Source organism: Ictalurus punctatus, chromosome 2 (genome assembly GCF_001660625.3).
Source record: "Ictalurus punctatus breed USDA103 chromosome 2, Coco_2.0, whole genome shotgun sequence".
In the NCBI taxonomy this organism is placed as follows: Eukaryota; Metazoa; Chordata; class Actinopteri; order Siluriformes; family Ictaluridae; genus Ictalurus; species Ictalurus punctatus.
In genome coordinates this window covers 17,500,513-17,525,840 of record NC_030417.2, presented here as the reverse complement: position 1 = coordinate 17,525,840, position 25,328 = coordinate 17,500,513, and the positions used below count along the sequence as shown (strand labels likewise).

General features: G+C 40.8%; 1 protein-coding gene across 4 annotated transcripts in view; it reads left to right on the top strand.

Moving 5' to 3' along the window:
* unc5a (unc-5 netrin receptor A) overlaps positions 1 to 25,328 on the top strand; it is a 231,678-nt gene that overhangs the window by 96,266 nt on the left and 110,084 nt on the right. For all 4 annotated transcript variants that reach the window (XM_053688507.1, XM_017490117.3, XM_017490110.3 and 1 more), the window contains exon 2: positions 22,307 to 22,528. In XM_053688507.1, coding sequence (XP_053544482.1) covers positions 22,307 to 22,528 — 222 coding nt within the window. The remainder of the gene's footprint in view (positions 1 to 22,306; positions 22,529 to 25,328) is intronic.

The window sequence follows — 25,328 nt, the reverse complement described above, 5'->3', positions numbered from 1 at the left end:
CAACGGTACAATTTTTTTTAATTCACAAGGTGAAAATTGTCTCTTTATCAAAAGCTTTTCACACAGAGAAGAGTTTTTAAAGGCCAACTCAAAAGTTCAAGTGCTCGCTCACACACATACGTTTGAAGTCACAGATCTGCTTGGCTTTAGTTGAAAAGGTGAGCGCTTAAGTCTATAGTCAAAACTCCTCTTATTTCACACCGAATGGGGACCCGATTGCCCAAAAGGTGAATCTTTTTCTCTTATTTTGTTCTTCTTCTGAAGAAATCTTCTTTTACCTGAAGTTAAGCCACACCGTTGCCATAAATTACCCATCACTGATGTGACAGCTGTGCGAAGTAAAAAAAATTTTTAAAAAAATTGCATTTCGGCATCAAAAGTGTCTCCATCTGCCTGCACCAAGGAGAGATAAACTCAACTCAGAGGATATGAGAGACCCTCCCAGAAAGAGAGAGAAAAGGTGGGACAGGATCAAGTAATGTATGAGGGAGAAAACGAGGGCGAGAGAAAGGAAGAGAGACACATGGTCGATTAAGGATAAGAAAGGTGAAAACATAGAGGTGAAGGGAAAACGAACAGGAAGGAACTTAGGGATTTGAAGAAGGTGACTTATTTTCGAGTTGCCCATTACTCTTTCCACAAGATCAGCGGTCAAAAGATAAAAACCATTCAATTATTTAAACATTCCCGAATCTGGTTGGTAAGATTCATTTTCTGGACAGCCATAAAAATGGGAGCTGCCTTGTGTTATGGAGAAAGCTTTATCAAGAAAATATCTCGACAACCTTATCTCACGTAGATTTCTTTTGTACAGCTCCTGGACAAAAAGTCCATTGCATTAACCAACAGCACCTTATAGTCCAATGCCAGTACAGTAGGTTGTTTGTTGGCCCGACGCTAAGGTTGCATTTTGTGCTTCATGTCCAGAGCGATATAGGCAGTGGAGCAATGGTGGCTCAGTGGTTAATGGCTCTGGGTTACTGATCGGAAGGTCAGAAGTTCAAGCCCCAACACTGTTAAGCCACCACTGTTGGGGCCTTGAGCAAGGCCCGACTCTGAGGTTGCATTTTGTGCTTCATGTCCACGTCTGGCCAAATCATTTACTGGTTTGGGAAACAGCGACACTGTGATTGGCCTGGAAAACTGAGGGTTCTCAATCCCATAGAAAATTGGTGGATTATTTGGATCACCAGGTGGAACTACAACCCAGTCTTTGAAAAAATGAGCTAAAATTGCCAATAAGTCCCAAGACACTGATGGCTTCCTGTTGGGTATCAGGAAATAAATGACCCATGACTCATTTTTGTTTCGGGGAGCTGAAGTAGATCTAACCCCTCCCCAGGCCAACCATCAACCATTCTTAGTGGTACAAGTGGTAGCTCAGTGGTTGAGATATTGGACTACTTATTGGAAGAGTCATGAGTCATCAAATCCCAGTAGTGACAGCTTGGCAAGGCCCTTAACCCTCAACTGCTCAGTTGTATAAATGAGATAAACATAGGCTGTTCTGGATAAGGGTGTCTGCCAAATGCCGTAAATATAACTTTTCTTACGAATCTCTTTTTGTGGTACTACAGTATGTTGGCCTAGAAGTTGGTATATAGGAGAAATTCTGCAAGACATACCCTACCTCCACCCAAGAATTTGTTTTTCAAGTGAGCTTCCAGCATACAGTCTTCGGATCAGATCCGAGAAGCTCTTACCTTCGCCTCAGCAAGCTGTCGGACTTCCACGTCACCGACTGCACTCCAGCTCAAGTGTGTAATGAATTTCCTTTTTTTCTAAATGTGGCCTCTGTCATTTTCTGCTGGTGCAAGAAGCGTTGCCTTAACAATAAATCATTTCTCTTATTGCCTTTTCACTTCTAAAAGGCGCATTTGAAAGCCAAATTGCGCTGCAAAGAGGTTTTTTTTTTTTTCCTTTTTTTTTTCTTTTTCTTTTTCCCCATGATTTGAGCACCAGTCATGGTATTTTCGGTTTCACCATGGAGACAAAAATTGCTGCGAATGGATGGAAGAAAAAAAAAAAAAAAAAAAAAACCTTTTTATCATAAAGTACAGAGCGATCCTATGACTGTATCGCTATAGATTATTTCCTGCAGGGGTCTCCCATAAGAAGTGCAATAATATGAGCTAACTGAATAAAAGTAGACATTAGACCAGCTGGAAGTGACGTGCTGTACTCTGGTTTTAGTAGGAGCTTTGTTTCTTCAGAAATCAACCCGCAGGAGAAACTTTTTTTCTCCTCATTTGTGCAAATGGCTAAATCACTTGCCATTTTCCGTTCACTTTGTAAAGGTCTGGTTGCTCTAATGGTTGAAAAGTGGCTACATCACACAGATTAGAACTTTCTTTCCTCCCTGAAAAATCGAAATCAGAACAGGTTTGATCTTATTTTAAACCAGAGCACAATTGTACTTGCAAATCTGATTGGTCAGGAAGTGTTGATTAATACATTGTCTGTAGCAGCAGCTCAGACAGTAGTTTCAGCTACAAGGTTTTATATTAATGCGCTCGTTTTAATACATTGTTATTTCTATAGTAACAACCAAATAATCACAACAGATTAATTGACCGTTGAACCTGTTGATACAGACATTGTAACAAATCCAACCCTAGTGGAAAGACTGTCACATTGTTTGGGACCACTGGGATTTCTGAACTGTTTGGGGGACTTAAGTAAAAACATGGTGCCTTATGATGGACCTGTGTAGTATCCAGGCTGCGTTCCTGCTATGCACCCAGTGTTCCCAGGATAGGCTCCACCCCTGACCAGGAAAAGGTTATTGAAGGTTATATAGTTATGGAAGATGAATGAATGAGCTCACTAGTATCAGCTGTGACTTTTCAGATCCTGACCATAGCACTTGCTACACAAGAATGTCACTTGTCTGAAGGATGGCCATGAACCAGCTATGGCAGTCTGGAAGGTAATGCTTCGCCGGAGCCAGCTGTTTCCACTAAGAGGGGTTTATGTGTGAGAAATGCACTGTGACTTTATTAGTGCTACATGCAAAGCAGATGGTAAAAATAGTTTGTTTATGAGTGATTAAAAGTGTACACGTTACGTTGACGCTGGTAAGGCATCATTCAGTAATGAACACAATTAGTAATAGACATTCTCAGCAACTGTTGGTTTGGGTCAGAGAAACCTACAGTTCCTCTTGTTTTTGAAGTGTTGCTGCTTCGTAATTTACTTTCACTGATATGACACTGGACACGTCGCGCACATATTTGCAGAAAAAACATTCCTGATAGTCCTCTTGCATGGTGCATGGTTTTCTTGCTCTATGGTTTTGTATATAGATTACAGTCCACTAATTTGTTCGGTTGAGCCTGGTTACAAGAGCGCTTATATTTAGCAAAACCACACTGGGATGTTCCACTGCCTGTTTCACTCTGCTCGTCTGTGTTCATCACGTAAAATTCCACATTCTAGCGTCAGTGGACACGAAGAACCATTAGCCAGCTAGTCCACGGGCTGTACAGTGAGTGTAGCTTCTTTGGGATCTATTTACACTAGCAGAGCAAAAATAAACAAAATGTCTAAAATTTCAGCTACTAGATGTTAATTTCTTGTTTATAGAACTTTTGTATAAAAGCATCATCACACTTGCTGTTGTGCATTTATACTGAATATCTTATCACTCTTGTTCATATGATATTGCTTAATTAAGATACTTTACCAAGCAAAAGTTTGCAAATGCTGCACTGAATATACTGTATATGTATCACTTTCTAAAAGAAATATCAAGTGTAAAAATACACAAAAAATATCAAATAGAAATATAATATAAATGTTAAGTCTATGCATAGAAAAATCTATATTCATTCATCTATATTAATAAATATAATGTTTTCATGTTTTATTAGCCTCTGCATAGTTTATTGTTTGTATTTTTTTCATTATTATTCTAAAATAATATAAAATAATCGTTTTCTTCTTTTTTTGTGTGTCTACTTTTTATTTATTTATTTTTTTGGTACATCTTGACCAAATCTTTAGGCATTTAGAAATGTTAAGAAAAGAAAAAAAAAAAAAAAGAGGTGTTTTTTTATTATTATTATTATTTATTTATTTTTACATTTTAATGGTGTGAGCATTAAATATGCACTAAATATAAATATCAAATAAATGAAAAAAAGAGCAACTTGTTACTTCGTCTCAGGAGGAAAACAAAAGATCCCATGTGATCCCGTGTGTGTGTGTGTGTGTGTGTGTGTGTTCGAGAATATGGTTGCCATGGAAATTTCCATCCACGTCTCCTGTGGATATGGCAACCGTGCTTAGATATGCTAATAAATTAGTAATGTTTTGCAAAGCAGTGACAAAGACCTTATTCTCCTTTTAATGACAGTTCAGTTATTTAATAACTATGCAGACAGATAATAAATTGTGAATAAATTTAGCTAGATCTCAACTTACAGAGAAAATTAGATCATATATTTATAAGACTCCAAACCCAAATCCATCATCCTTGCATTTCAGGCATTATATAATATGTATATTTCGCATCAGAAGCACAACCCACACACCAGCTCAGGTCTTCAGTGTCAGCGTGTCCTCTGAGAGCTCGCTGTTATAGTGTCCTCAGCAGTTCGATGAGGTTCCCCTACAGACCGAACGACCCGGCGTCTCTCTGGTGTTCCTTCAGCAAAGGTCAAAAGGCTTCTTCAGACAATATACAGAAAGTTTTGCGTTTCTCTGCACCGGCGTCAAATTGTAGGTTTGAGTTTGCCCTTTGTGTTACGCACTAGAGATCTCGAAAGCACAATTAGTCTCACAAATATTCCTAATCGTGATAAGTTCTCCAAGTGGAGAGGTCCCCAGATTGTTTACTCATGTAAAACTGCACCTACTCATCTATAGTTGAAGTACAGCTTCAAATTCTTCACAAGAGTTGCAGTAGAAAAGTACGTACTCTTAAATCTGCTCAGAGTATGGAAGTAAAAGTAGACGACAGATTCATCAAAGAAAAAGAAGTCGACCTCGATTTCAAATCATCAGTTTCCTGATGCTAAATTAGTGCCTTTTTTACCAAAGAAACCCAGATTAGCTAAAGTTAGCTACAACATCTTTATTCCTAATCTCTGGATAAGAGCAATTTTATTCATAAATTGTTTACAATTTACACAAGAAATTCTTTAAAATCTAATTCATTCTGGAAAAATATTTGTGTCTACTACTTCTGTTACATTTCGCTCCCGAGTTCACGTACGTTTACGTATTAAGAGACTCATTAACGTGAACGTCGATAGAGTGGCTTCAAATCGAATAATTTGCGATGAGTCTATACGGTATGAGTATATTTTCTATACAGCTCTTATTTAATGAAAACATCCTGAAACTCACTCATTTCCTATTAATGATTTCAAAGAAATAAACCTAGCCATTCAGGAAGTGTGCGTGTCTGTGGTCGTTGCTTATGGTAGTTGTTAGACTTGCTGCGGTGGCATCGCCACATTACTGGGAAGATCCATCCATCTATCCATCTACTGTCTGTAGCGCTTATCCTACACAGGGTTAGGTAGGCGATAGGAGGTGGGGGACATCCTGGACAGGGTGCCAACCCATCGCAGGGCACATTAGTGATAGGAATCAGCCTACAACGCATGTCTTTGGACTGGCGAAGGAAACCGGACTGCTCAAAGGAAACCCCTGACGCACGGGGAGAACATGCAAACTGAGCACACAGGGTGGAGGCGTTACTGGAATATTTAGCAAACAGTGGTTAGGGAGAGGTCTTTCAGTGTTTAACCGTCACTTAGTTGTCTGTGAGCTTTGCCTTTTATGGGTTTCTGTGGGCGTGGCTAAATGTAAATTAGCCGTGCCACATAGGGTTGTCACGGTACCAAAATTTCAGTAGTCGTTACCAATGCCAGTAAAATTCCACAGTAAAACAAAAACAAAAAACTAAAGCAAAACACAAAAACATGCTAATTGATCAACACACTATTTTATTAATAAAGTTAAATATCAATATCAAATGTATTTTTTTTTTAATGCCATTCTGTATACTTAAAGTATTTCAAAAAGTGTTTCAAGTTTTTATTCCAAGTAATTAAAAGTATAAAAATAGATAACAAACAAAACAATTGCAAGCATGCAAAACACAAAACAATGACATAATTGAAGAACACACTCTTCTTATTTATAAAGTTCAATATTCAAATCAATTAAATACAAAAATAATGGCATGTACACCAAGTATTTCTGAAAAATGCTTTAAGTTTTGCCCTTAGGGTTTTTTTTTTTCCCCCTTCATGTAAATAATAACTAAATAAATTCCAATCAAAAAAAAATACAAACTATGTAAACAAGTTTCACTTCCTCTGTGCTTGAACTTTCACTCAAAACAATCAAATCACAATCAATCAGCTAACCGTTACTGGCGTACAGTTATTTAAAGAAGCTCGCTCAGTAGAATTTCTCCTCACGTTAAAGCTACCAGAGTTTCCAGGCAAGAGTAGAAATATTTTTCTGACTGACTGATATTAAAGACATAAACAGTTTATTTAAACAACCATTTATTTTACCCCAATAAAAGTTGAAGCATTGAATGGTTAATAAGGACTTTTGACCGTATTAGCGTTAAAAGCTAACTATTAAGTAAGAAAAAACGAGGATTTTTTTTTTTTTTTGCAATACTACATTCATAATGCAGTCGCTACCATCATTTGAAACTCCTTGAATAAATCCAGGTGTCTGTCTTTAAGGGGCTTTAAATAGGTTAGATGTGTTTCCTCCTTTCATCACAAAACTTCGATTACACCGTTTGCAAAATCGTTTTTTTTTTTCGGTTATTGATGATGTTCCCTTTGTGATCTTCTTCAAATCCAAAGCATTTCCCAGGCGTGGCTCTTTGCAGCGTTCTTGTCCACTAGCTTTTGTGGATGTGGAGCCGCCGCAGCAGTCCTCTTGTTGCACGGTGCACCCATGAACAGTTCCTGACTGACTACCTGTCAGACAGCGCATGTACTCCAGTACTTATGAAAATCTGGTACCGTCAACTTTTCTTCTTTTTACAGTAGTACCAACTTGGTACCAAAGTACCGGTACTTTTGACAACCCTAGTGCCATGTACGTGTTTGGTCATTGTCATTGAGGTTTATCATAAGCACATGACGGAGATGTTTACACACAGCGGTAATCAGTCTGTACAGGATTTCACCGAGTTATTTTGTGATTGTTGGGGCCAAAAAAGCTTTTTTTGCTGAGTGTTCTTGTAGAAAACTGCTCGAATTGGCGAAATCGCAATCGAGCAAAATAGTTTCGCACGGTCTTTCACAGTGGTGTTTGTTGGTAAATGAGACCTTTTAGCTGTACTCATGTTCGACGCACGTCAGTCGAAGAGTGCTTTGGCTGAATGCGAGTCGTGATGATGTCACGTGACACGTCTTGGCCCAAATCTACAGAAAATCTGCTGTAATTTTGAAAAATTGCAGGCTCCTACGAATATTGCGAATTTTTTAAACACCCTGTATGTCTGTTTTATTATACCGTATACAGTACGCGTACCTTGTTGGTCACCTTGTAGGTGTATAGAGATCAAAGCTTGTCTTTTTTTCCGTGGACCGAGCTAACAGGAAGGATACGGTAACTCAAATAACCACTCTTTACAAACATGTTGATCAGAAAAGCATCTCAATGAACAACGCCTTGTTCTTTATCCAGTCTTCACCATCAGTGAACCTAGACCTCCACCTATATTTACTGTCCCGCTATCAGAAATTCTCCACTTTCTCCAAAGCTTTTCTGCTAGAAACAGGAAACCGGACATCTCCGGCTGTTATTTTTACATCATTTTTGGGAAAAGTCAGGCTTAAGAATATTATCTCTGCCTTAATATAGCTTGTAGGGGTTTTGTCGTTCGATTACATACTGCTACGAGGGGAATGCAGGATATCCAATACTCTGAAGCTGGATGTGGAAACGCACTCCACAGGAAACTGTATTAGTTAACAGTTCTTTTCAAATCGTATTTGTTGGATTTCTTTATTTTTTGTCCTTTTTCCTTTTGTCTCTCATTTGTTCAATTATCTCATGAAGTAAAACAGGCCACTCTTTTGTTTCGCATCGGTGCTTCATGGTAATAATTAGGCCCAAACAGGTGCTCTGCTGTCTCACACTCATTATAGCATGTGTTCTATTTTTTTTTCTATTTATTTATTTCTTTTCTTTTCTTTTCTATTTTTTTTTTTATTATTAGAGCCTTCTCTGATGTTCTCGCCATTGCTCCTGTCACGCTAATTAAACCGAAGAAGTCGGCGTTTAAGGCCCTGAGCGCTGAGCTTTCAGCGATTTCAGGTGACAGGCTTGACAGGTTTCTTTTCTCTCCTCTGGGTGTCGGGTGCGGCTCCGTCGAGGCCGCGGTGTTAAGACTAATCTCCAGACATTTCCTTTTGGTGTTGTTGTTTTTTCTTTTTTGGTGACAGGAAAAAAATCCCTCTTTTTTTTTTTTTAGGCACACTGACACTTTACCACACGCAGTCATACTTCAGCACAGGTTGTCGTGCGATTCCTGTTGCGATTTGTATGATGTAGCCGGGGATTAACGTGCCATTTGTGTGACATTTCCGGGCTCCGAGAACAAAGCGGGAGTGTGTGCTGCAGACTCTCCGCTCCTAGCTCTAGGGGAGACCGGTAATTAGACGAGGGATTAAATTGTTAATCTAAATTGTTTCTTAACTCTAAACCCCACCCCTCCCCCTTTCACTTTCCCCTGCCAATACTTTTTTTCCCTCCTCTATACTAGCTTTTAGGTCTATTCATCAGACGTTTAGACTTTCATTCATTTGTGTAAGAGATCAACTCACTTGCAGTTAAACCCCACATCCAGCTGTATGCAGGAATGACGGATTAGTATTCGTCCACTAAACCGTGTGTGTGTGTGTGTGTGTGTGTGTGTGTGTGTGTGTGAGGTTATTAGATTAATGCTTTTCAGAGCAAGTTGAAATGTGACATATGACAAGTCATAATATTTATTACAGAATAGCGATGAACCGAATGTCATGTACAGGATTTCGCAGCGTGTTTTTTTTTTGTTGTTGTTGTCATGTTTGAGTTTGCTGTGGCTTTTTTTTTTTTTTTAATCTTTTTTTTTTTTCTTTTTTGATGCAGCTTGCAGAGTTTTTTTGTGCTTTTTTGAATTTCTTTTTTTCCTGTGGGGAAAACTTCTTGAAAGGACGAACTCGCAATTTTCAAAAAAAAATTGTCTTTCGCAGTGATGTTTGTTGGTAAATGAGACCTTTTACCTTTACTCATGATCAACGCGCATGAGTGGAAGAGAGTCTGGATTGAACGAATCTGTCTTGGCTCAAATCAAAATTTACTGGCTCCTCAGACTATTGCGGCGTTTGCTTGATTGTGCGCTCATTTCTGCGATCACAGAATCCTGGACTGACTGGGTAACATCTTTTTAAACAGTGCGATTTGTACAGTTATAAATAAGAGGTGAGCTATTCGGTTTTTTGTTTGTTTGTTTGTTTGTTTGTTTTAAACCATGTACCATGGTTAAACATCAATTAATATGTTCAGGTTCAATTTAGACTTAGAAGTAAGAAATAAACAGACGTGAGCTACACCAATGTGAATTTTTGTGCATCCTTACATACAAAATGTATTATTATTATTATTATTATTATTATTATTACTATTTATAATGTATGAATCTGAGGGGAGGGCGTATGGTGCCTGGCGCACGTCAGCATGTTCTCCCCGTGCTGCTGGGGTTTCCTCTGGGTACTCTGGTTTCCTCCCCCAGTCCAAACACATGCATGGTAGGCTGATTGGCATGTCCAAAAAGTGTCCGTAGTGTGTGAATGGATGTGTGAATGTGTATGAGATTGTGCCCTGCGATGGATTATCACCATGGGATAGGCTTCAGGTTCCCCGTGACCCTGTAGGATAAGCGGTACAGAAAATGGATGGATGGAATCTGAGAGGATACTATTAGTTTCTCCTTCCTGCTTTCTAGTAAAGCATCTATGCTTTTATAAACCCAGATTCTCAGCTACTTCTCAGTGCTCCAGTGTGTGTGTGTGTATCTTCGCGTATCTTCGCTCAAATCACCTACAGTAGCTTGGGAGCTCCAGAGACTCGGCTTTGGCACACACAGCTGCAGGATTAATGCTCGGGACGGTCTCCAAGCCAAGCAATGCATCATCATGTCTGCTCTAAACATCGCCGATACCAATATGATGATTCGGAGTAATTATCCTCCAGCACTCATACACTCCTGATACAACTGCATGTATGCATAATGCATGGCTTTGGTAGGAAAGCAGCTTGAGGGCATGGCTTTGTGAATTTTTACGTTTTGTTTTTGTTCGTTTGTTGTTGTTTTTTTATTCACTGTGGCTTTTTAACAATTTTGATTCAAGATTTGAGCTAATGTTCTGGGTTTTTCCGACTCGATGGCATGTTGCTTTCAAGGTGAATATGCGTGATTTGAGTGTGCGTATCGATCAGACATATCTGGACAGGGAAGCAGATAAAGCGTTTTGGTTTCCGGCTCATGGTGTAAGGAGAGTAGATTAAGCTCGTTGTTTCTGTCTAGAGAGCCACAAACCGCGTTTTCTCTTTCTGTAAAGCCTTTTATTTATTTATTTGTTTCTTTCTTTCTTTCTTTCTTTCTTTCTTTCGTTTTGTTTTAATCTTCCTCTTTTGCTGTTCCCCTTGTTTCATGGGGAGCGTGTAGCGAAACAAATGGCTCGTGTCAGCCTGGAAGTGTCGCTCTGTCTGTAAAGGTTACAGAAACAAAGCGCTTCGGTGTGGTGTCAGTGTGGCCGAGGATGAAAGGACACCTGGAGAACTAAATGGCAAATTAAATGTGAAATTTGCGTTCAGCCACACGAGATGTCTCATTAGGACTCCACACCTTCAAACACATACACATACACACACACACACACACACACACACACACACACAGATCATTCAAAGACTGGGACAAATAAACACCCATTTTCAAACCCATTTTCCTACCTTCTCTCTTTTGCTAACGGTGTCCTTTCTGATTCTCTCTCTCTCTCTCTCTCTCTCTCTCTCTCACTTAACCTCCTAAATTCAATAAGCTTTATAGGCAGGAAATAAAGTATGTCCTTCTGCCTCTTTCCGCCTCTGCCTCTGCCTCCGTCTCTATCTCTTTATTTGATTTAAGCTAAATTCCATAGAATAGCCTTTAATATCATTTGTATTCTAGTGCCGCGTTATTTATTTATCTATTTATTTATTATATCATTAATAGAAGTTTATGGTGCATTACATCCCGTCCCCTGTAAACCCCCGTCCCCCGCAACTTTAGGTTTTTAATGATTCTCGCCCAAGTTCAGGAAGCTCCACCCCCAGGATCCACAGTGGCCCCGTAGAGTAATGTTTGTATAAAATGATTGACAGGACATGCCTCCAAATACAAACAAGTGTTCCGTATACGTTTCCAAATGGGATTTCTCGGCCTCTTAATACCCTTTTGCTATGGTCATGGTTTTATGCATTGTTTTGTTTGTTTTTTATCACATTTTACATATCTTCCAGGTTATTTGTAGAAGTAAAGTGTATATATATATATATATATATATATATATATATATATATATATATATATATATATATGTGTGTATATATGTTTGTTTGTTGTTGTTTTTTTGCACCTTTAAGTCCTGAGCTTATCTGAATATTCAAGTATTAAGGCTGTTATTTTTGGCAGAAATTTAAAAACAAAAATTATAATAAATCTTATTAACAAATACAATACATGCATGTTCAGTTGTCTGCTGATCCATGTTGTGAATGAGTAACTTGATCATTAAGATTATTTATTTAAAAAATGTTCATACGTTTTTCATTCAGTGACTAGTCTTTGAGAAAGCATTACACTAAAGATAAAGGCGTGAATACAGTAACTGTGTGCTAATTGGAATCTGTGGGCTGGAATACAACAGTACCCCTGAGAGTGTGTGTATGTGTGTTTGTGTGTGTGTGTGTGTGTGTGTGTGTGTGTGTGTGTGTGTGTGTGTGTGTGTGTGAAAGAATAAGACAGTGATGATTACAGATACGGATACACACCATCTCTCAGGATAAATCCATACACTTAAGCAGAACTCATATCCTTCATTTCGGTTTTCACACGCTTCCCGTTCCGGACGCCCGTGCTGCTGGAAGTTCATTGATTATGTATTTATTTATTTATGTATTTATTTATTTATGTATATATGAATGTATGTATTTATTTATTTATTGTGTTCAGCTGTACCTGAAAACCTCTACAAGAGTGTAATTAAAAGAGTTTCGGAGTAATGCCCCAGAGAAATGCAAACACCCCCCCCTCCCCTCTTCTCACCCCTACCCCCCTCACCCGCTCCCAATGCCTCGGCTGTTTAGAGGCAGTGCTTATTTAGCCGCTCTGCGTTAATCATCAGAGGCATCCAGCCAGAACTGTCTGGAATCTCAATCGGTGACCCGGGCAAGCTTGGCACATAAAATGTCCTTTTGGCTGTTGATTGAACTTTGCTTGTTTGCTTAAAGCACCAGAAATCCCACATTTGGCTTTTAATAATGACGTCTTGATGCTTTTTCGTTTAAATTTTATTATGTCATAAATAAGGAAGCTTCAGAATGATAATTGGATTAATCAGTGATGAAGTAGCATCCGGACAGGAAGTTTTATGCGGATTAGTTTCCTGTAACACCCTGAAGTGTATATTTTCACTTCCACCACAGTAATTCACCAACAGTTATGATATTTTTTACATAAGCAGCGCTCACTAGACTTTCAGCATGCCAGATTTCTTTAGAGACCATTGCGAAAAATGCGCATTGGTTTGTTTGTTTTTTCTTATCCACGCATGTTGAAATATATCATGTGATCCTGTACACAGCGACACTGCAGTCCAGGCAATCTTTTCATGGTGATTTTATATTCTTTTAAAGCTGTGATTTTAAAGAAACAAAACAGGATGGTGTGACACCGCTATAATCAGCGCTCCCTCCATCTAGGATTTTCGGAAGGCGTAACGCTGTGACGTATCGCTCTATCTCTATCTGTCGGTCACACGCCTTCACCTGATACGAACACGCAGGTCAGAGTTCACCAAACTTGAACTTTGGAACTTTCCGGCCTCCAGAATTCGCATGCATATGAATGGAAGTCAATGGAACGAAAAGTGTAGCGTGACACATTTAGACACATTATGTATTTTTTAAATTGAGTTTAAGTTACGTTTAATGTTGCGGAACAACCAAAATATGACCCAAAAAAAAAAAGTAGCTTGTCGGGTGTCTGAAGATGTAGCTGCGGTTACTTTACCTCAGATTGTTACAAAGCGCTGACACTGGAGACTCCTTCCCTAAATGGATTCTTACAGAAAACGCTACATACACTTTCCCATAGAAACGACGAAGGAATTAATATATAGTCCGAGCTACTGTAGTAAAAAATGCATCGACACTGCCTGACGAATCAGAATGGAGCATTTAAAAGACAGATTTGAAGAAGAAAAAAAATCTGACAGAACAAAGCTGTCTCCATCCGAGCAGTGGAAAGTAAATGACGGTTGGCATGAAGCCGTTGTGGCGATGGAGCCATCAAAAATACTGGCATCGGTACTGAATGCATTAGGAGTCCCTGTCTGTGTTATTGGACAGGCGCTCACACAAACACACACACACACATGGGGAGGGAGATGGTGAGAGGAGGAAAGAACGAGGGGAGGGAGTGGACGCGAGGATCGAAGAGATTTCAAACCCAGACTGATGTCTGCGTAAATATTTGCCGTCTGGTGATAAACACACATTCATCAGCCAGAAGTTTTCGGAGGCTCAGACAGGCCTAATAACATGCATCGTATTATATCAGTGACCGTTACAGCAAAATACGTTTTCGTCTCCAAAAAAAAAAAGACGAGATAAAGGGCCTGCTGCAAAGTTCAACCACAGTGCTCTGTCATGAAAAGAAGAAAAAAACCCCACCATCATGGCCATAGCGCTATGTTGTTGAGTCACTGGCACATGAAATGGTTTAATATTCCGAGGCGGTAGCTTTAATGAAATTAATTTCAGAAGCCGTTGTAAAGAACTGATGGTGTCATAAAGCGGCCGTTTTATAGCTGTCGTACATCACCGTGATCTCATGACGTTTGCTTCGCTGATAAAAGACTTTAATTGGCTCCAAAAGGTTACGCCAAGCAACAGGGCACCTGTTCGGGGAAAAAAAAAAAAATAATAAATTGCATGGACTTCTCATCTTTTGTCTAGATACACAAAAAATGTGGTGGCCTCTGATGCCGTGTGGTTTGTCCTGCATGTTATCGGGATTTACATGTGAGGTTAAATGTCAGGCGTTGTGCTGACATACAGACTGTTGCTAATTTCCTGGAAGTAGAAGGAAATTTAAATAACTAGAGGGGGGGTTGGGGGTATGGCACTGACTCATTCTAGTGGGCCGTGCGAAACAGTATGAGGTGCCAGAACAGGACCTAGCAGTACTTGGGGTGGGGCTAGCAACATTGTTTGTTACTGATTGGGTATGGGTAAAGGGACATGGTGTCTCAGGCCCTGTTTACACTAGTGCTTTTTTGTTATAAAACGGGGTTTTTAAATGAAAACAATCCTCGTCAAAACTGGCGTTTCCGCTGTGTTTCAGAAACGATCTCCGTCCACACTAGACGACCGAATACGCTCCACGTGTCACATGACCATTCATGCACACTTGGCATGTGCATACAAGTGTAAACAGGAAGTTGGTTGCTAGTCACCGGCAGGCACGACAAACCAGCGTTCCATGTAGGGCTTACACTGCTTGAAATGAGATTTGTTAGTGATTGCTCTAATCATAGCCCGCCTCTTGCACATGTAGGCAGCTGCAGTTTGATAAAATACAGAATTGAACTGCACACTGGATGCTAAGAATGACGACACAGCCAGCAAAGCTTGCGGTTCAGTCTCCGTATTGTTGTGTATACGATCAAGATAGCGTTATGGTTATATAGTAGGGGCTTGACGAATCAGGGAAGGATACGCAATGATCCAGAAGACCCAATCAGGGGGCGAAAAAGTCTTTGTTTTGGTCTGCTTACACTGAAACGCCTGGAGTTTTCGAATTAAAACGGGGTTTCCAAAAGTCTCAGTTTTCGAGGGTCGTAAATGGCGGAGTTGTGTAGACGAAAACGCACTAGTGTAAACAGGGCCTTAGTGGTTAGCACGTTTGCTTCGCACCTCCAGGGTTGGGGGTTCGATTCCCACCTTCACCCTGTGTGCACAGAGTTTGCATGTTCTCCCTGTGCTTCAGGGGTTTTCTCCAGGTACTCCGCTTTCCTCCCCCAGTCCAAAGACATGTGCTGTAGGCTGATTGGCATTTCCAAATTGTCTGTAGTGTAGTGTAGTGTTGGCACCCTGTCCAGAGTGTCCCTTGCCTTGTGCCCGGGATAGGCTCCAGGCTCCCCCGTAACGCTATGTAGGGTAAGTGGTGTAGAAAATGGATGGTTGGGTGCATTTACTGCATGCACACACCGAGACCAGAAAAATGAACCAATAAAATAAAAATTACTGACATGTTTTTATTCCACAACCAATGCAAAAGTCAAAGTTCTCATAACGTCTGGTGCTTTTATGGAAGAAACAGCAGTAACAAAAAAAAATCCTGTACATTTATTACTTTTCAGATCATATTGGGCTGTTTAATGTGTTATCAATCTCCTTTTTATTTGTTTATTGTTAGGATATATTTTGGTCAATAATTGGAAAGCAGTTACATCACAGTGTGTATGACTACATTTAAAAACCTTCATTAATAAGTTTGTCAGCAAAAGATAAACTGTTTAAATAATCGACCAATCGATTTTAGAATCTTTTTTTTAAAGCAGTTCATCCATGGAATTGTCTGCCAACTTTACAATCGTTACAATCTTGTGTTCCCACGCTGACTCTTCCTGTTGTATCTCCAGTTGGTATTAATGATCTAGAGCAGTGGTCACCAACGTTGAGATCGTCCTTCCTGCAGGTTTCATCTCCAACCAAAATCTAACACACCTTTTTTAGTTGATCAGCAACTTCTTAAGGCAATGATTAGATGGTCAAGTGGACACAGTTATGTTTGGAGAGAAAATCTTCACGAAGGTAGATCTCCAGGAACAGGGTTGGTGACAACTGATCTACAGCTAGAGCCTTTAGTTGCCTTTGGTGCAACTCTGAGGTATGAAACGTAGGTCTGTAGGTCAGGTTAAGGGTTTGGTGTTTAAGTTCTGGTGATATTTTGTAGGGCTGAAGACATGTACCTGGAGGTACTGTGTTCTCTTTGCTGGCTCTCTCTGGTTCTTGTTTAAGATAGGTTTTTGACACTAGAGGTGATATTTTCCATAAGGTTTGGGTTATTGTTGTGGGTCTAAGACTCTCTAGTTCTGGTTTTAAAGATCTGTTTTTGACACTAGAGATGATATTTTGTGGGACTGAATACATACAGTACGTGTGGATTTGGGTTCTCTTACTGGATCTAAGTCTCTCGGATTGGTCTTAAAGTTCTGTTTTTGAGACTAAAGGTGATATTTTGTTGGGTTTAAGACATGTTCAGACATCTGCCAGGGGTTATGGGTTCTCTTTTTGGGCCTGAGGGTCTGGTTCTGGGTGTTAAAGTTCTCTTATTGAGAATTAGAGGTAATATTTTGTGTTACTGGAAACATGTCCAGACATGCTTATGGGGTTGTTGGTTCTCTTTTTTATGCGTAAGTTTACACTTTTGGTTTGTTGTGGGTCTAAGGGTCTGGGTCTGGTGCTAAAGTTCTGTTTTTGAGACGATGAGATGTTCAGCCATGTTCATAAGGTTTTGGGGTTCTCTTTGTGGAACTTTAACCCCAGAACCAGACTCTTAGACCAACAAAGAGAACCCCATAACTCCATGAACAAATCTGAATGTGTCTTGGTGTGTTCAAAAGACTAAACATCCTCGTGTGAGGTTATGGATCTGTTTGTGGTGCTAAAGTTCTGCTTTTTTTTGGAGGTACTCAATGAGGATCTTTGTAATGGAGAGCGTGTGTATGTAAACCGAGGGTTTGTTTTTGTACTTCTGAGCCCTTAGCGATCTGTTTCGAGGCTCTTTTGTGTTGGGATTAATTGTGTTGGGAGCGTGCTTACAGTACTGTTCATTCTCCGTGACACACTTTAGCTGTGGTGCCAGATCTCAGCAACAGCTGGGGCTCGCTTTTGAGGCCTGATGGGATGCGACAGCAGCCTGGAAGCCTGGCTTCTGAGCCCAGTGGTCAGCAGCTGCTATATAGCGTTAGCGTCTCACTCCACAGCTGGCGGGGGAGATGTTTTTGACGTGACATTAGGCTAAACTTTTTTTTATATCCCCACACAGTTTTTGAGCCGTGTCTCTTTTAATGTAGGCTTCAGCTTCAGCTCCATGGAAAACTCTCTGACACAAGATTCTTTATCTACTAAATACAACTTTTTTCCCCACAATTAAAGGTGCGAAGACGAGAAATCATGCTCGGGAGAGATTTTACACAGGAGTGTGTTCCGCTCAAATGCACAATATCACATTTCGCATCAAAGGTTAAGTTCATAAGATGGTGTTTTTTTTTCATTTGTGCACTGATCCATGAGGACTCGCAGTATGGGGTGTGTGTGTGTGTTGGAAGGATGGTGATGAATGTACAGCATGCATTATAACACAGTGTGTCTGGGAGGACCATCTATCAGCCTTATGGAATGACATTAATTTGAAACTCTGCACTCCTAATATATGCCTCTTTGTCTCATGCATAAATAATTTGAGTCTTCAGAGAAAAATGTTCACGCTGAGCCTTTTGTGCGAGGACGCCTCCTTTAGGATGTATAGACTTCCTGATGCTCCAGATCATCTCCAGGCACGGTGGCAGCTCCTTATATCTGATCTACTGAGGAGCTCTGATGTGGGAGGCTTGTAAGGCAGGTGTGAAAATGCTGCGCTTTAATTTTCAGATTGGTGGTGTTATTAAATCTACTGTATAGTCAGTATCTTTCTACTTCTCTCATCAAGCTACTGACTGTACAATATACACCGATCAGCCATAACATTAAAACCACTGACAGGTGAAGTGAATAACACTGATTATCTCGCTATAATGTCACCTGTCAAGGAGTGTCATGCTGACCCCTGTCCACTGCAGAAAGCACCTACAAGGGGCATGTGAGCATCAGAACAGGGACATGGAGCAATGGAAGAAGGGGGCCTGGTCTGATGAAACACGTTTTCTTTTACAATCCCAGTTCCAAAAAAGTTGGGTCGCTGTGTAAAATGTAAATAACAACAGAATGCAATGATTTGCAAATCTCATAAACCTATATGTTATTCACAATAGAACATAGAAAACATATCAAATGTTTAAATTGAGGAAATGTACCATTTTAAGGAAAAAATAAGGTAAATTTTCATTTGGCCGCAACACATCTCATAAAAGATGGGACGGGGACAACAAAAGGCCGGAAAGGTAATTGTTACTAAAAAGAAACAGCTGGAGGAACATTTTGCAACTAATTAGGTTAATTGGCAACAGGCCAGTAACATGACTGGGTATAAAAAGAGTATCTTAGAGAGGCAGAGTCTCAGAATTAAAGATGGGATGGAATCTGGATGGGAGCAAATATTGCTCTAAAACCTGTATATACCTTTCAGCATTGATGGTGCCTTTCCAGATGTGCAAGCTGCCCATTCCATAGGCACTAATGCACCCCCATACCGTCAGAGATGCCAGCTTTTGAACTGAGCGCTGATAAAAAGCCGGATGCTCCCTCTCCTCTTTAGTCCTCTCTAGTTTAGTGAACGAGGCGTCCATGGTTACCAAAAAGAATTTAAAATTTCGATTCGTCTGACCACAGAACAGTTTTCCACTTTGCCTCAGTCCATTTTAAATGAGCTTTGGCCCAGAAAGACGACTGCATTTCTGGATCATATTCAGTCCACATATGGCTTCTTCTTTGCATGATAGAGCTTTAACCAGCATTCATGGATGGCACGATGAACTGTGTTCACAGACAATGAGTTCTGGAGGTGTTTCCATTACAGAATCATGCCTGTTTTTAACATGAACTGAATATATTTAACTAAGAATTATGTTTTTTTTGCTAATGGCAGGTTAGACTAGCATCAATTCTAGTAGCTAACAGTGTTTTAGGCAGCAATTCAGAGAACGAAATCTTTGCTAAATAGTGGTGATATTTTACTTTGGATTAATTCATTAGCAAGCTACGTAGCAGAGATTGAATGATGTTTGCGAGCACAAACGGCATAGTTGCTTTGAACAGTTTCACATAAGTAATTTTGAATGTTTTTTGAAGGTTTCCTCCCCCAGTTCAAAGACATGCGTTGTAGGCTGATTTCCATCTCTAAATTTTCCGCGGTGTGAGTATGTGCGCGACTGTACACTGAGATGGGTTGGCACCTCGTCCAGAGTGTCCCCCTCCTTGTGCCCTTAGTCCCCTGGGATAGACTCCATGCTCCCCGCGATCCTGCGTAGGTTAAGCAGTACAGAAAATGGACGGATGAAAGCATTAACTGACATGACTTCTGCTGTTGGCGCTCGTTCACCTCAAGCTTTGACGTATTGTGCATTTTGAGATGCTTTTATGCTCACCACGCTTATAAAGAGTAGTTATTTGAGTTACTGTTAGCTCAAACCATTCTCCTTTGGCTTCTCTTGTTAATAAAGGGCCCATTTGATGTTTTTGTGTTTTTCGCACCATTGTACATAAATGCTAGTGAATATTATGCTTGAAAATCCCATGAGATCAGCCGTTTCTGAAATACTCGCACCAGCTGGCATCAAAACCCATGTCACCATAAAAGACGCTGAGATCACATTCTTCTTGGCATAATAAAGTTCATCTTCCAAAAACAAATGCAAAATATCACACGACACCAGGAGGCCGTGTTGAAAAAAGGGGTCGGATTTTGTGCCTGTGGACAGCACCATGTCGTGTCGAATCTGGCGGCAAAAAAAAAGAAGGGTCACCCTGGAGAGCTAATGGCAATCATCACGGCACTAAATTAAGACTCATTAAGTAGACCGCGTCCGGCGAGAGTTCGCCTTTAGGTTAATGAAAGCCATTTTGAGCCGAGGTGGACATTTTGATTGTGCTCGTCCTGTAGTAACCCTCCTGTAATGGAAACCCCCCGTCCGTCTCGCTGATGAGAGAGCAGCAGGTTAATGCTTGTACAGCAGGTACAGCAGCTTAATGCTTGTAAAAATGTGATGGTTTCTTCACAATGCAGGCTTTATTTTATTTATTTTTTCTCTCTCTCTGGCCGGCCCAAAAATAAATAAATAAATAAATAAATAAAACGCGACCGAGAAGCATGAGAGGAGAAGGCGGAGGCGGCAAAATGAGACAGAAAGCAGTAAGTGATGTATGCCCTTCATTGGACACAGAACATTTAGTTTTCATTAAGAGTTAAACACGTACACGATACATTAGCGGGGGTTCAATAGCCGCAGCTCGGCTCCTCGTCGCATTTCAATCTGATGAATTAGCAGCTCAGAGCTAGGCGCGAGATGACAAAAGGAAATGGGAAGAAGGGCATTAATATGACTTATACCAAATCGCTTTTCAGTGCTCGATTCTGATTGGTCACAAAAGTGTTGATTCATTTTCTATAACAGCAGCTGTGACTGTAGTGCCTTGCTGGAAGGGTTTTTAGTAACAGCTTACACTCACAGAAACATGTTTAAAGAGTCATCACTGAGCATTTTTGGAAGGAGTCTCCAGTGTCAGAGTTTTGCAACAGAGCTAAAGCTGGAACTTGGCTAAGGCTTTAGAACACTTCCGCCGACTTCTGCTTCATCACACCGGTCTACTGTTGATTCGCTTCCTGTAACAGCACACCCCCAAGTGTTTTATTCCTTCAAACATTTGGTTTTTAAAGCCTTTACCGCAGAGATAGACGTTTATCGTCATATCGGCTAGCAACCTGGGTGTCAGAAGAAAACGTCACCACTTTTGCTTCTTAATACATTTTTCTTACTCCAAGGTCAGAGGTTTCACAAGCACAGACTCTTCGGCTATATTAGGTTACGGTGAGTGAATTAGTTCTAGCCTGCGCTCTGCTATTTTTTTTCCAAGTTTGCCTAAGTACAATGTTGCCATAATGTGGCTCGTTTTATGTATTGATGAAAAGAGACCCGTTGAAAGGAGCGCTCACTCCAGAAATTTCCACCAAGTCAATATGAAGCGGCAAAATGCGTCACCCATAATTGGCCCTGTTTCTTTACAAATTTCATTCCCCGCCCCCATATCCTCCCCCCCCCCCTCCCGAATGCCTGTTAACTGTTAGTTGTCTCGCAGGCTCTGAAGTCACCTCTGGAACGAGCGCCGAATAAACACCCTCGCCGCGCAGCAGATGCCCGATTGTTCTGGAACGTGGGTGGAAAAGGATAAATTAGCAATTCATCCTTAATTACAAGGAGCAGAAAAACATTGCGCCTAACAAATGAAGCAGCTGAATTACCGATAGGGCGCCATTTGTCAGAAGAATTGCTGGCGTACACAACGCTGGGTCAGAGCTCTGACTAATCATCGTCTCATTGCTCGCTCCTGAGACGAGACGCGTGTGATGCTCTTTTGTGAATCGTAGGTAGAAGCCATGTTTTCGTTTGTGCCTCGGTGGTATCAAAATACAATTACGCTATCAAAAGCCGATCAGCTGTCGGTCGGAGACGGTTGTGTTCGTGCGTTCCGGTTGAGCCGTGGAATATCAGCCTGGCGAGCGTGCATTGAAGTGCCGTGGTCATTGAGCGAGAGGGATTTATGGCCTACAATCCATCAGCTCTGATCTTAAAAGCCTGTGATTAACAACGGAGAGGAAGCAAGGCATAAGAATGGCTTCTGCTGAAGCCTGACAAGGCCATACTACTCACAGGCTTTTTACTCTGCCTGTTTACAAGTCTGCATATATATGTGTGTGTGTGTGTGTGTGTGTGTGTGTGTGTGTGTGTGTGTATTCCTCCAGTGTACACCCATACACAGTGTGCATCATGATGCAGGGATTGAAACACACAGAAATGCTGAACACTGATCCCAGTAACTCCGGCTATAATTCTAACTGTATTTCATCGTCCTTTGTTAGTATGGTATCGTTCCTCACCAGTCCTGATTGGACGTCGTTACTCGTTACACGGAGGAACGCGTGCCAGGATCAATCTGCCCAACCGCAGGGTTCCTGAGCATCAAATTCGATTGTCTTGTATCCTCGCTCGTTACCCTCTTGTCACAATGGGTGGGTTTTTTTGTTCTGAATTTTCAGAAATCTAATCACGCTCTCCTTTGTAAATCGCAGGAGCGGAACACACGGCGACAGTGACGCATCCGCTCCCCGCCACCTTCTCGGACCTGCTGCCCCACTTCCTGGTGGAGCCGGATGACGTCTACATCGTGAAGAACAAGCCAGTGACGTTGACCTGCCGTTCGACGCCCGCCACTCAGATCTACTTCAAGTGTAACGGAGAGTGGGTGCACCAGGACGACCATTTGATCGAGCGCACCGTCGATCCAGCTACAGGTAAAAAAAAATAATAATAATTTCAACTTTTTTTTAAGTTCCTTTGGATGTTTTTTTTTTTTCCAGCTTATAGGTTTTACATACAGTAGAATCTATAGCTCTTTCGCTTTGCTGCAACGATTTCCGTTCAATTCCAGGAACTGCTTTTTTCTTCACAAGTGCTCCAAAAAAGGCTAATAAACAATTAAACCTGTTATTATTTCATTTAGCTATTCGAGGAATCATCTCCTGCTGTCGTGTAACATCTGACATTATCGCCCCTACTGCTTTCAACCACATTTTTACACTTACATTAGTGAAGAATGATGGGATTATAAGACACATAATGTGAAATTGCATTACTTTTCCATCACTTGTGACATTAAAACAACAGTTCTTATAGTGCAGTCAGACTTTTGGCTACTCGCGAGATGCATCATAATGTCAGGTTTGTGTCCTAACAGAGTTTTAAAGTGGGAAGTTTTGAAAAATGAGTGCTTGGCGATTGAATTTCAAAGGGCCAATTACGAGAAATTGATGTCTGGCCAAGAGCTCTGTTTAAACCGAGCTAGTCGAAATAGACGGTTCCTGGGTCGGGGATGGAGAACAGTCAGCGCTGCCTAGAGATTAATGTGATCGACGCCTTGACTAGCCATCAAAAATGTTCCGCCGTTGCGCTCGGAAATAGTGGAGTAGTGCGTTTGAGGTTTAGAAACGTGGATCCGGGCCCGCCGCGTTCGGGAAACTCGATACACAAAAGAAGGAGCGGGTGCACAAAAGGACGACGCTCTTTTTTATTTATTTTTTTCCGAAACGCATTCTTTCACTAGACAGAAGCAGCGGAAAGCTTAGGCACTCTTCCAAACCAATTTACGCCGTGGCTGCAACCTTTATTGTGCATAAGACTTAGCTTAGGTTTTTGTTCGCAGTTAGGACTGTTTGAATGTGTTGTGCCGTTACAGGCTTAGCGTTGACAGTGGCTTTATCCTCGGAAGAAAGGCATAAATAATAAGTCAGGTCTATCCAATTTCCCCTAACCGCAAACTTAGGTGCTTTTTTTTTCTATCCTCCTCCCCAAACAAAGAAGTGATGTTGCATTATCAGGCTTATAAAAGACTGCATTGTTTTAAAGAAATACGACACAATTTTTGCTGCTTTTTTCCCCCAAAAAGCGTAGGTTTGTTTTTGTTTTGTTTTTTTCTTTACTCCCAAGAGGTTTAATCAGGGATGTCCGTGGGTGGACAGCCTGCGCTTGTGTGGTTGTGATTCATTACCACTGATGGCAAGCCTGATTTTCCGTGTTTTACCACCACATTGGAATGAGTTCCCATCAGGATCTAATTGGTTAATCTTATTGGTTCAGGAAGATTGTTACCTGAATCTAAATCACCATAAATGCTATTTATATGTGTGTGTGTGTGTGTGTGTGTGTGTGTGTGTGTGAGAGTGCTTCCTGGTTGCTTGGCAGGCAGCCTGAAATACAGGACACAGAAATATAACAGAAATCAACTAGATTTATTGAACTGTTGTTCATTAAACCACAGGTTTTTTGGGGTTTTTTTTTTACCACAAGGCCACAGTCAGAGGTCACGGGACACATGTATGACCATCAAACTCCACTACAATGCCATCAAACACGCACCACGGGTTAAATCATCAGGACACGAAATTGCTAAAATTGATTCATACTGAAGACATACTATACTCAAGCACAAATCTATAAGTCTGTTAGGGCAAGTAAAAGCTCCAGTGTGCTGCTTTGTTTGCCTGGAAACTAAGGGGTTTTATGATAAGGATCCTCTTTTAACGAAGATGTACAGTCTAGCACATTTCTTTTTTTGCAAAGTCATTAGCCAGCATTGTGGTTGTAAACTGTAGTGGTCCGTTCTCATGCTGCACGTAAAAGATATACTCCGAGTCTGGCTAGCGTCTTTATTTCTCCACAAATGGTAAATGGTCTGCACTTATATAGCGCTTTTTTTAACCTTAGCGGTTCTACAAAGCGCTTTACACTGTGTCTCATTCATCCATTCACACACACACACACTCACACACACACACACACACATCAATGGTAGCAGAGCTGCCATGCAAGGCGCTAACGTGCCATCGGGAGCAACTTGGGGTTCAGTGTCTTGCCCAAGGACACTTCGGCATGTGGACAACCCGCTCTACCACCTGAGTCTCAGCCGCACCTACAACATGTAGATGACTGCACAACCAGGGAGAACCGTCTATGTGTAACCTGGTGCCAAAGTACAATAGAATTATTACTATAGGATTCTCTCACTAGTCTGCTTTCCCTCGCTAGTTTGTTGTCTTTCTCTAATTTGCTTTCCCTCACTAGTTTTCTAGCATAGTACTTGTAGACGCTGGGAAGTCACTAACAGTCTGGTTTGGGGAGTAACGGAATACATGTAACAGTGTTATGTAATCAGATGCAAAAAACTGGTAACTGTAATCTGTTAAAGTTATGTCAGAAACAAAGTGATCAGATTACAGGTACATTTTGTAAAAAATGGGAATACTATCATGATCAATTTTTGTTTTCATTTAAAACCAGTGAAATGAATCTTTTGACACAATATAGACAGCTGCTTGATTATCGTTCTGGTTCTCTCTCACCAGTCGTGACTCACATGAGCAACCTCCTGATGCATGTGTAATGAAATTTTGTACAAAGTTAATTCGGGAGAAATTTCCGGGAAACGTCCGGGATTCGGCTTTAGTTTCATTATGATGTGCTTATGGTCTGATACTTTATCGTGTGTGTGCATATTTGCATTGCCTTAACCCCTCTCTGTAATTCCCGCCTTCTCGC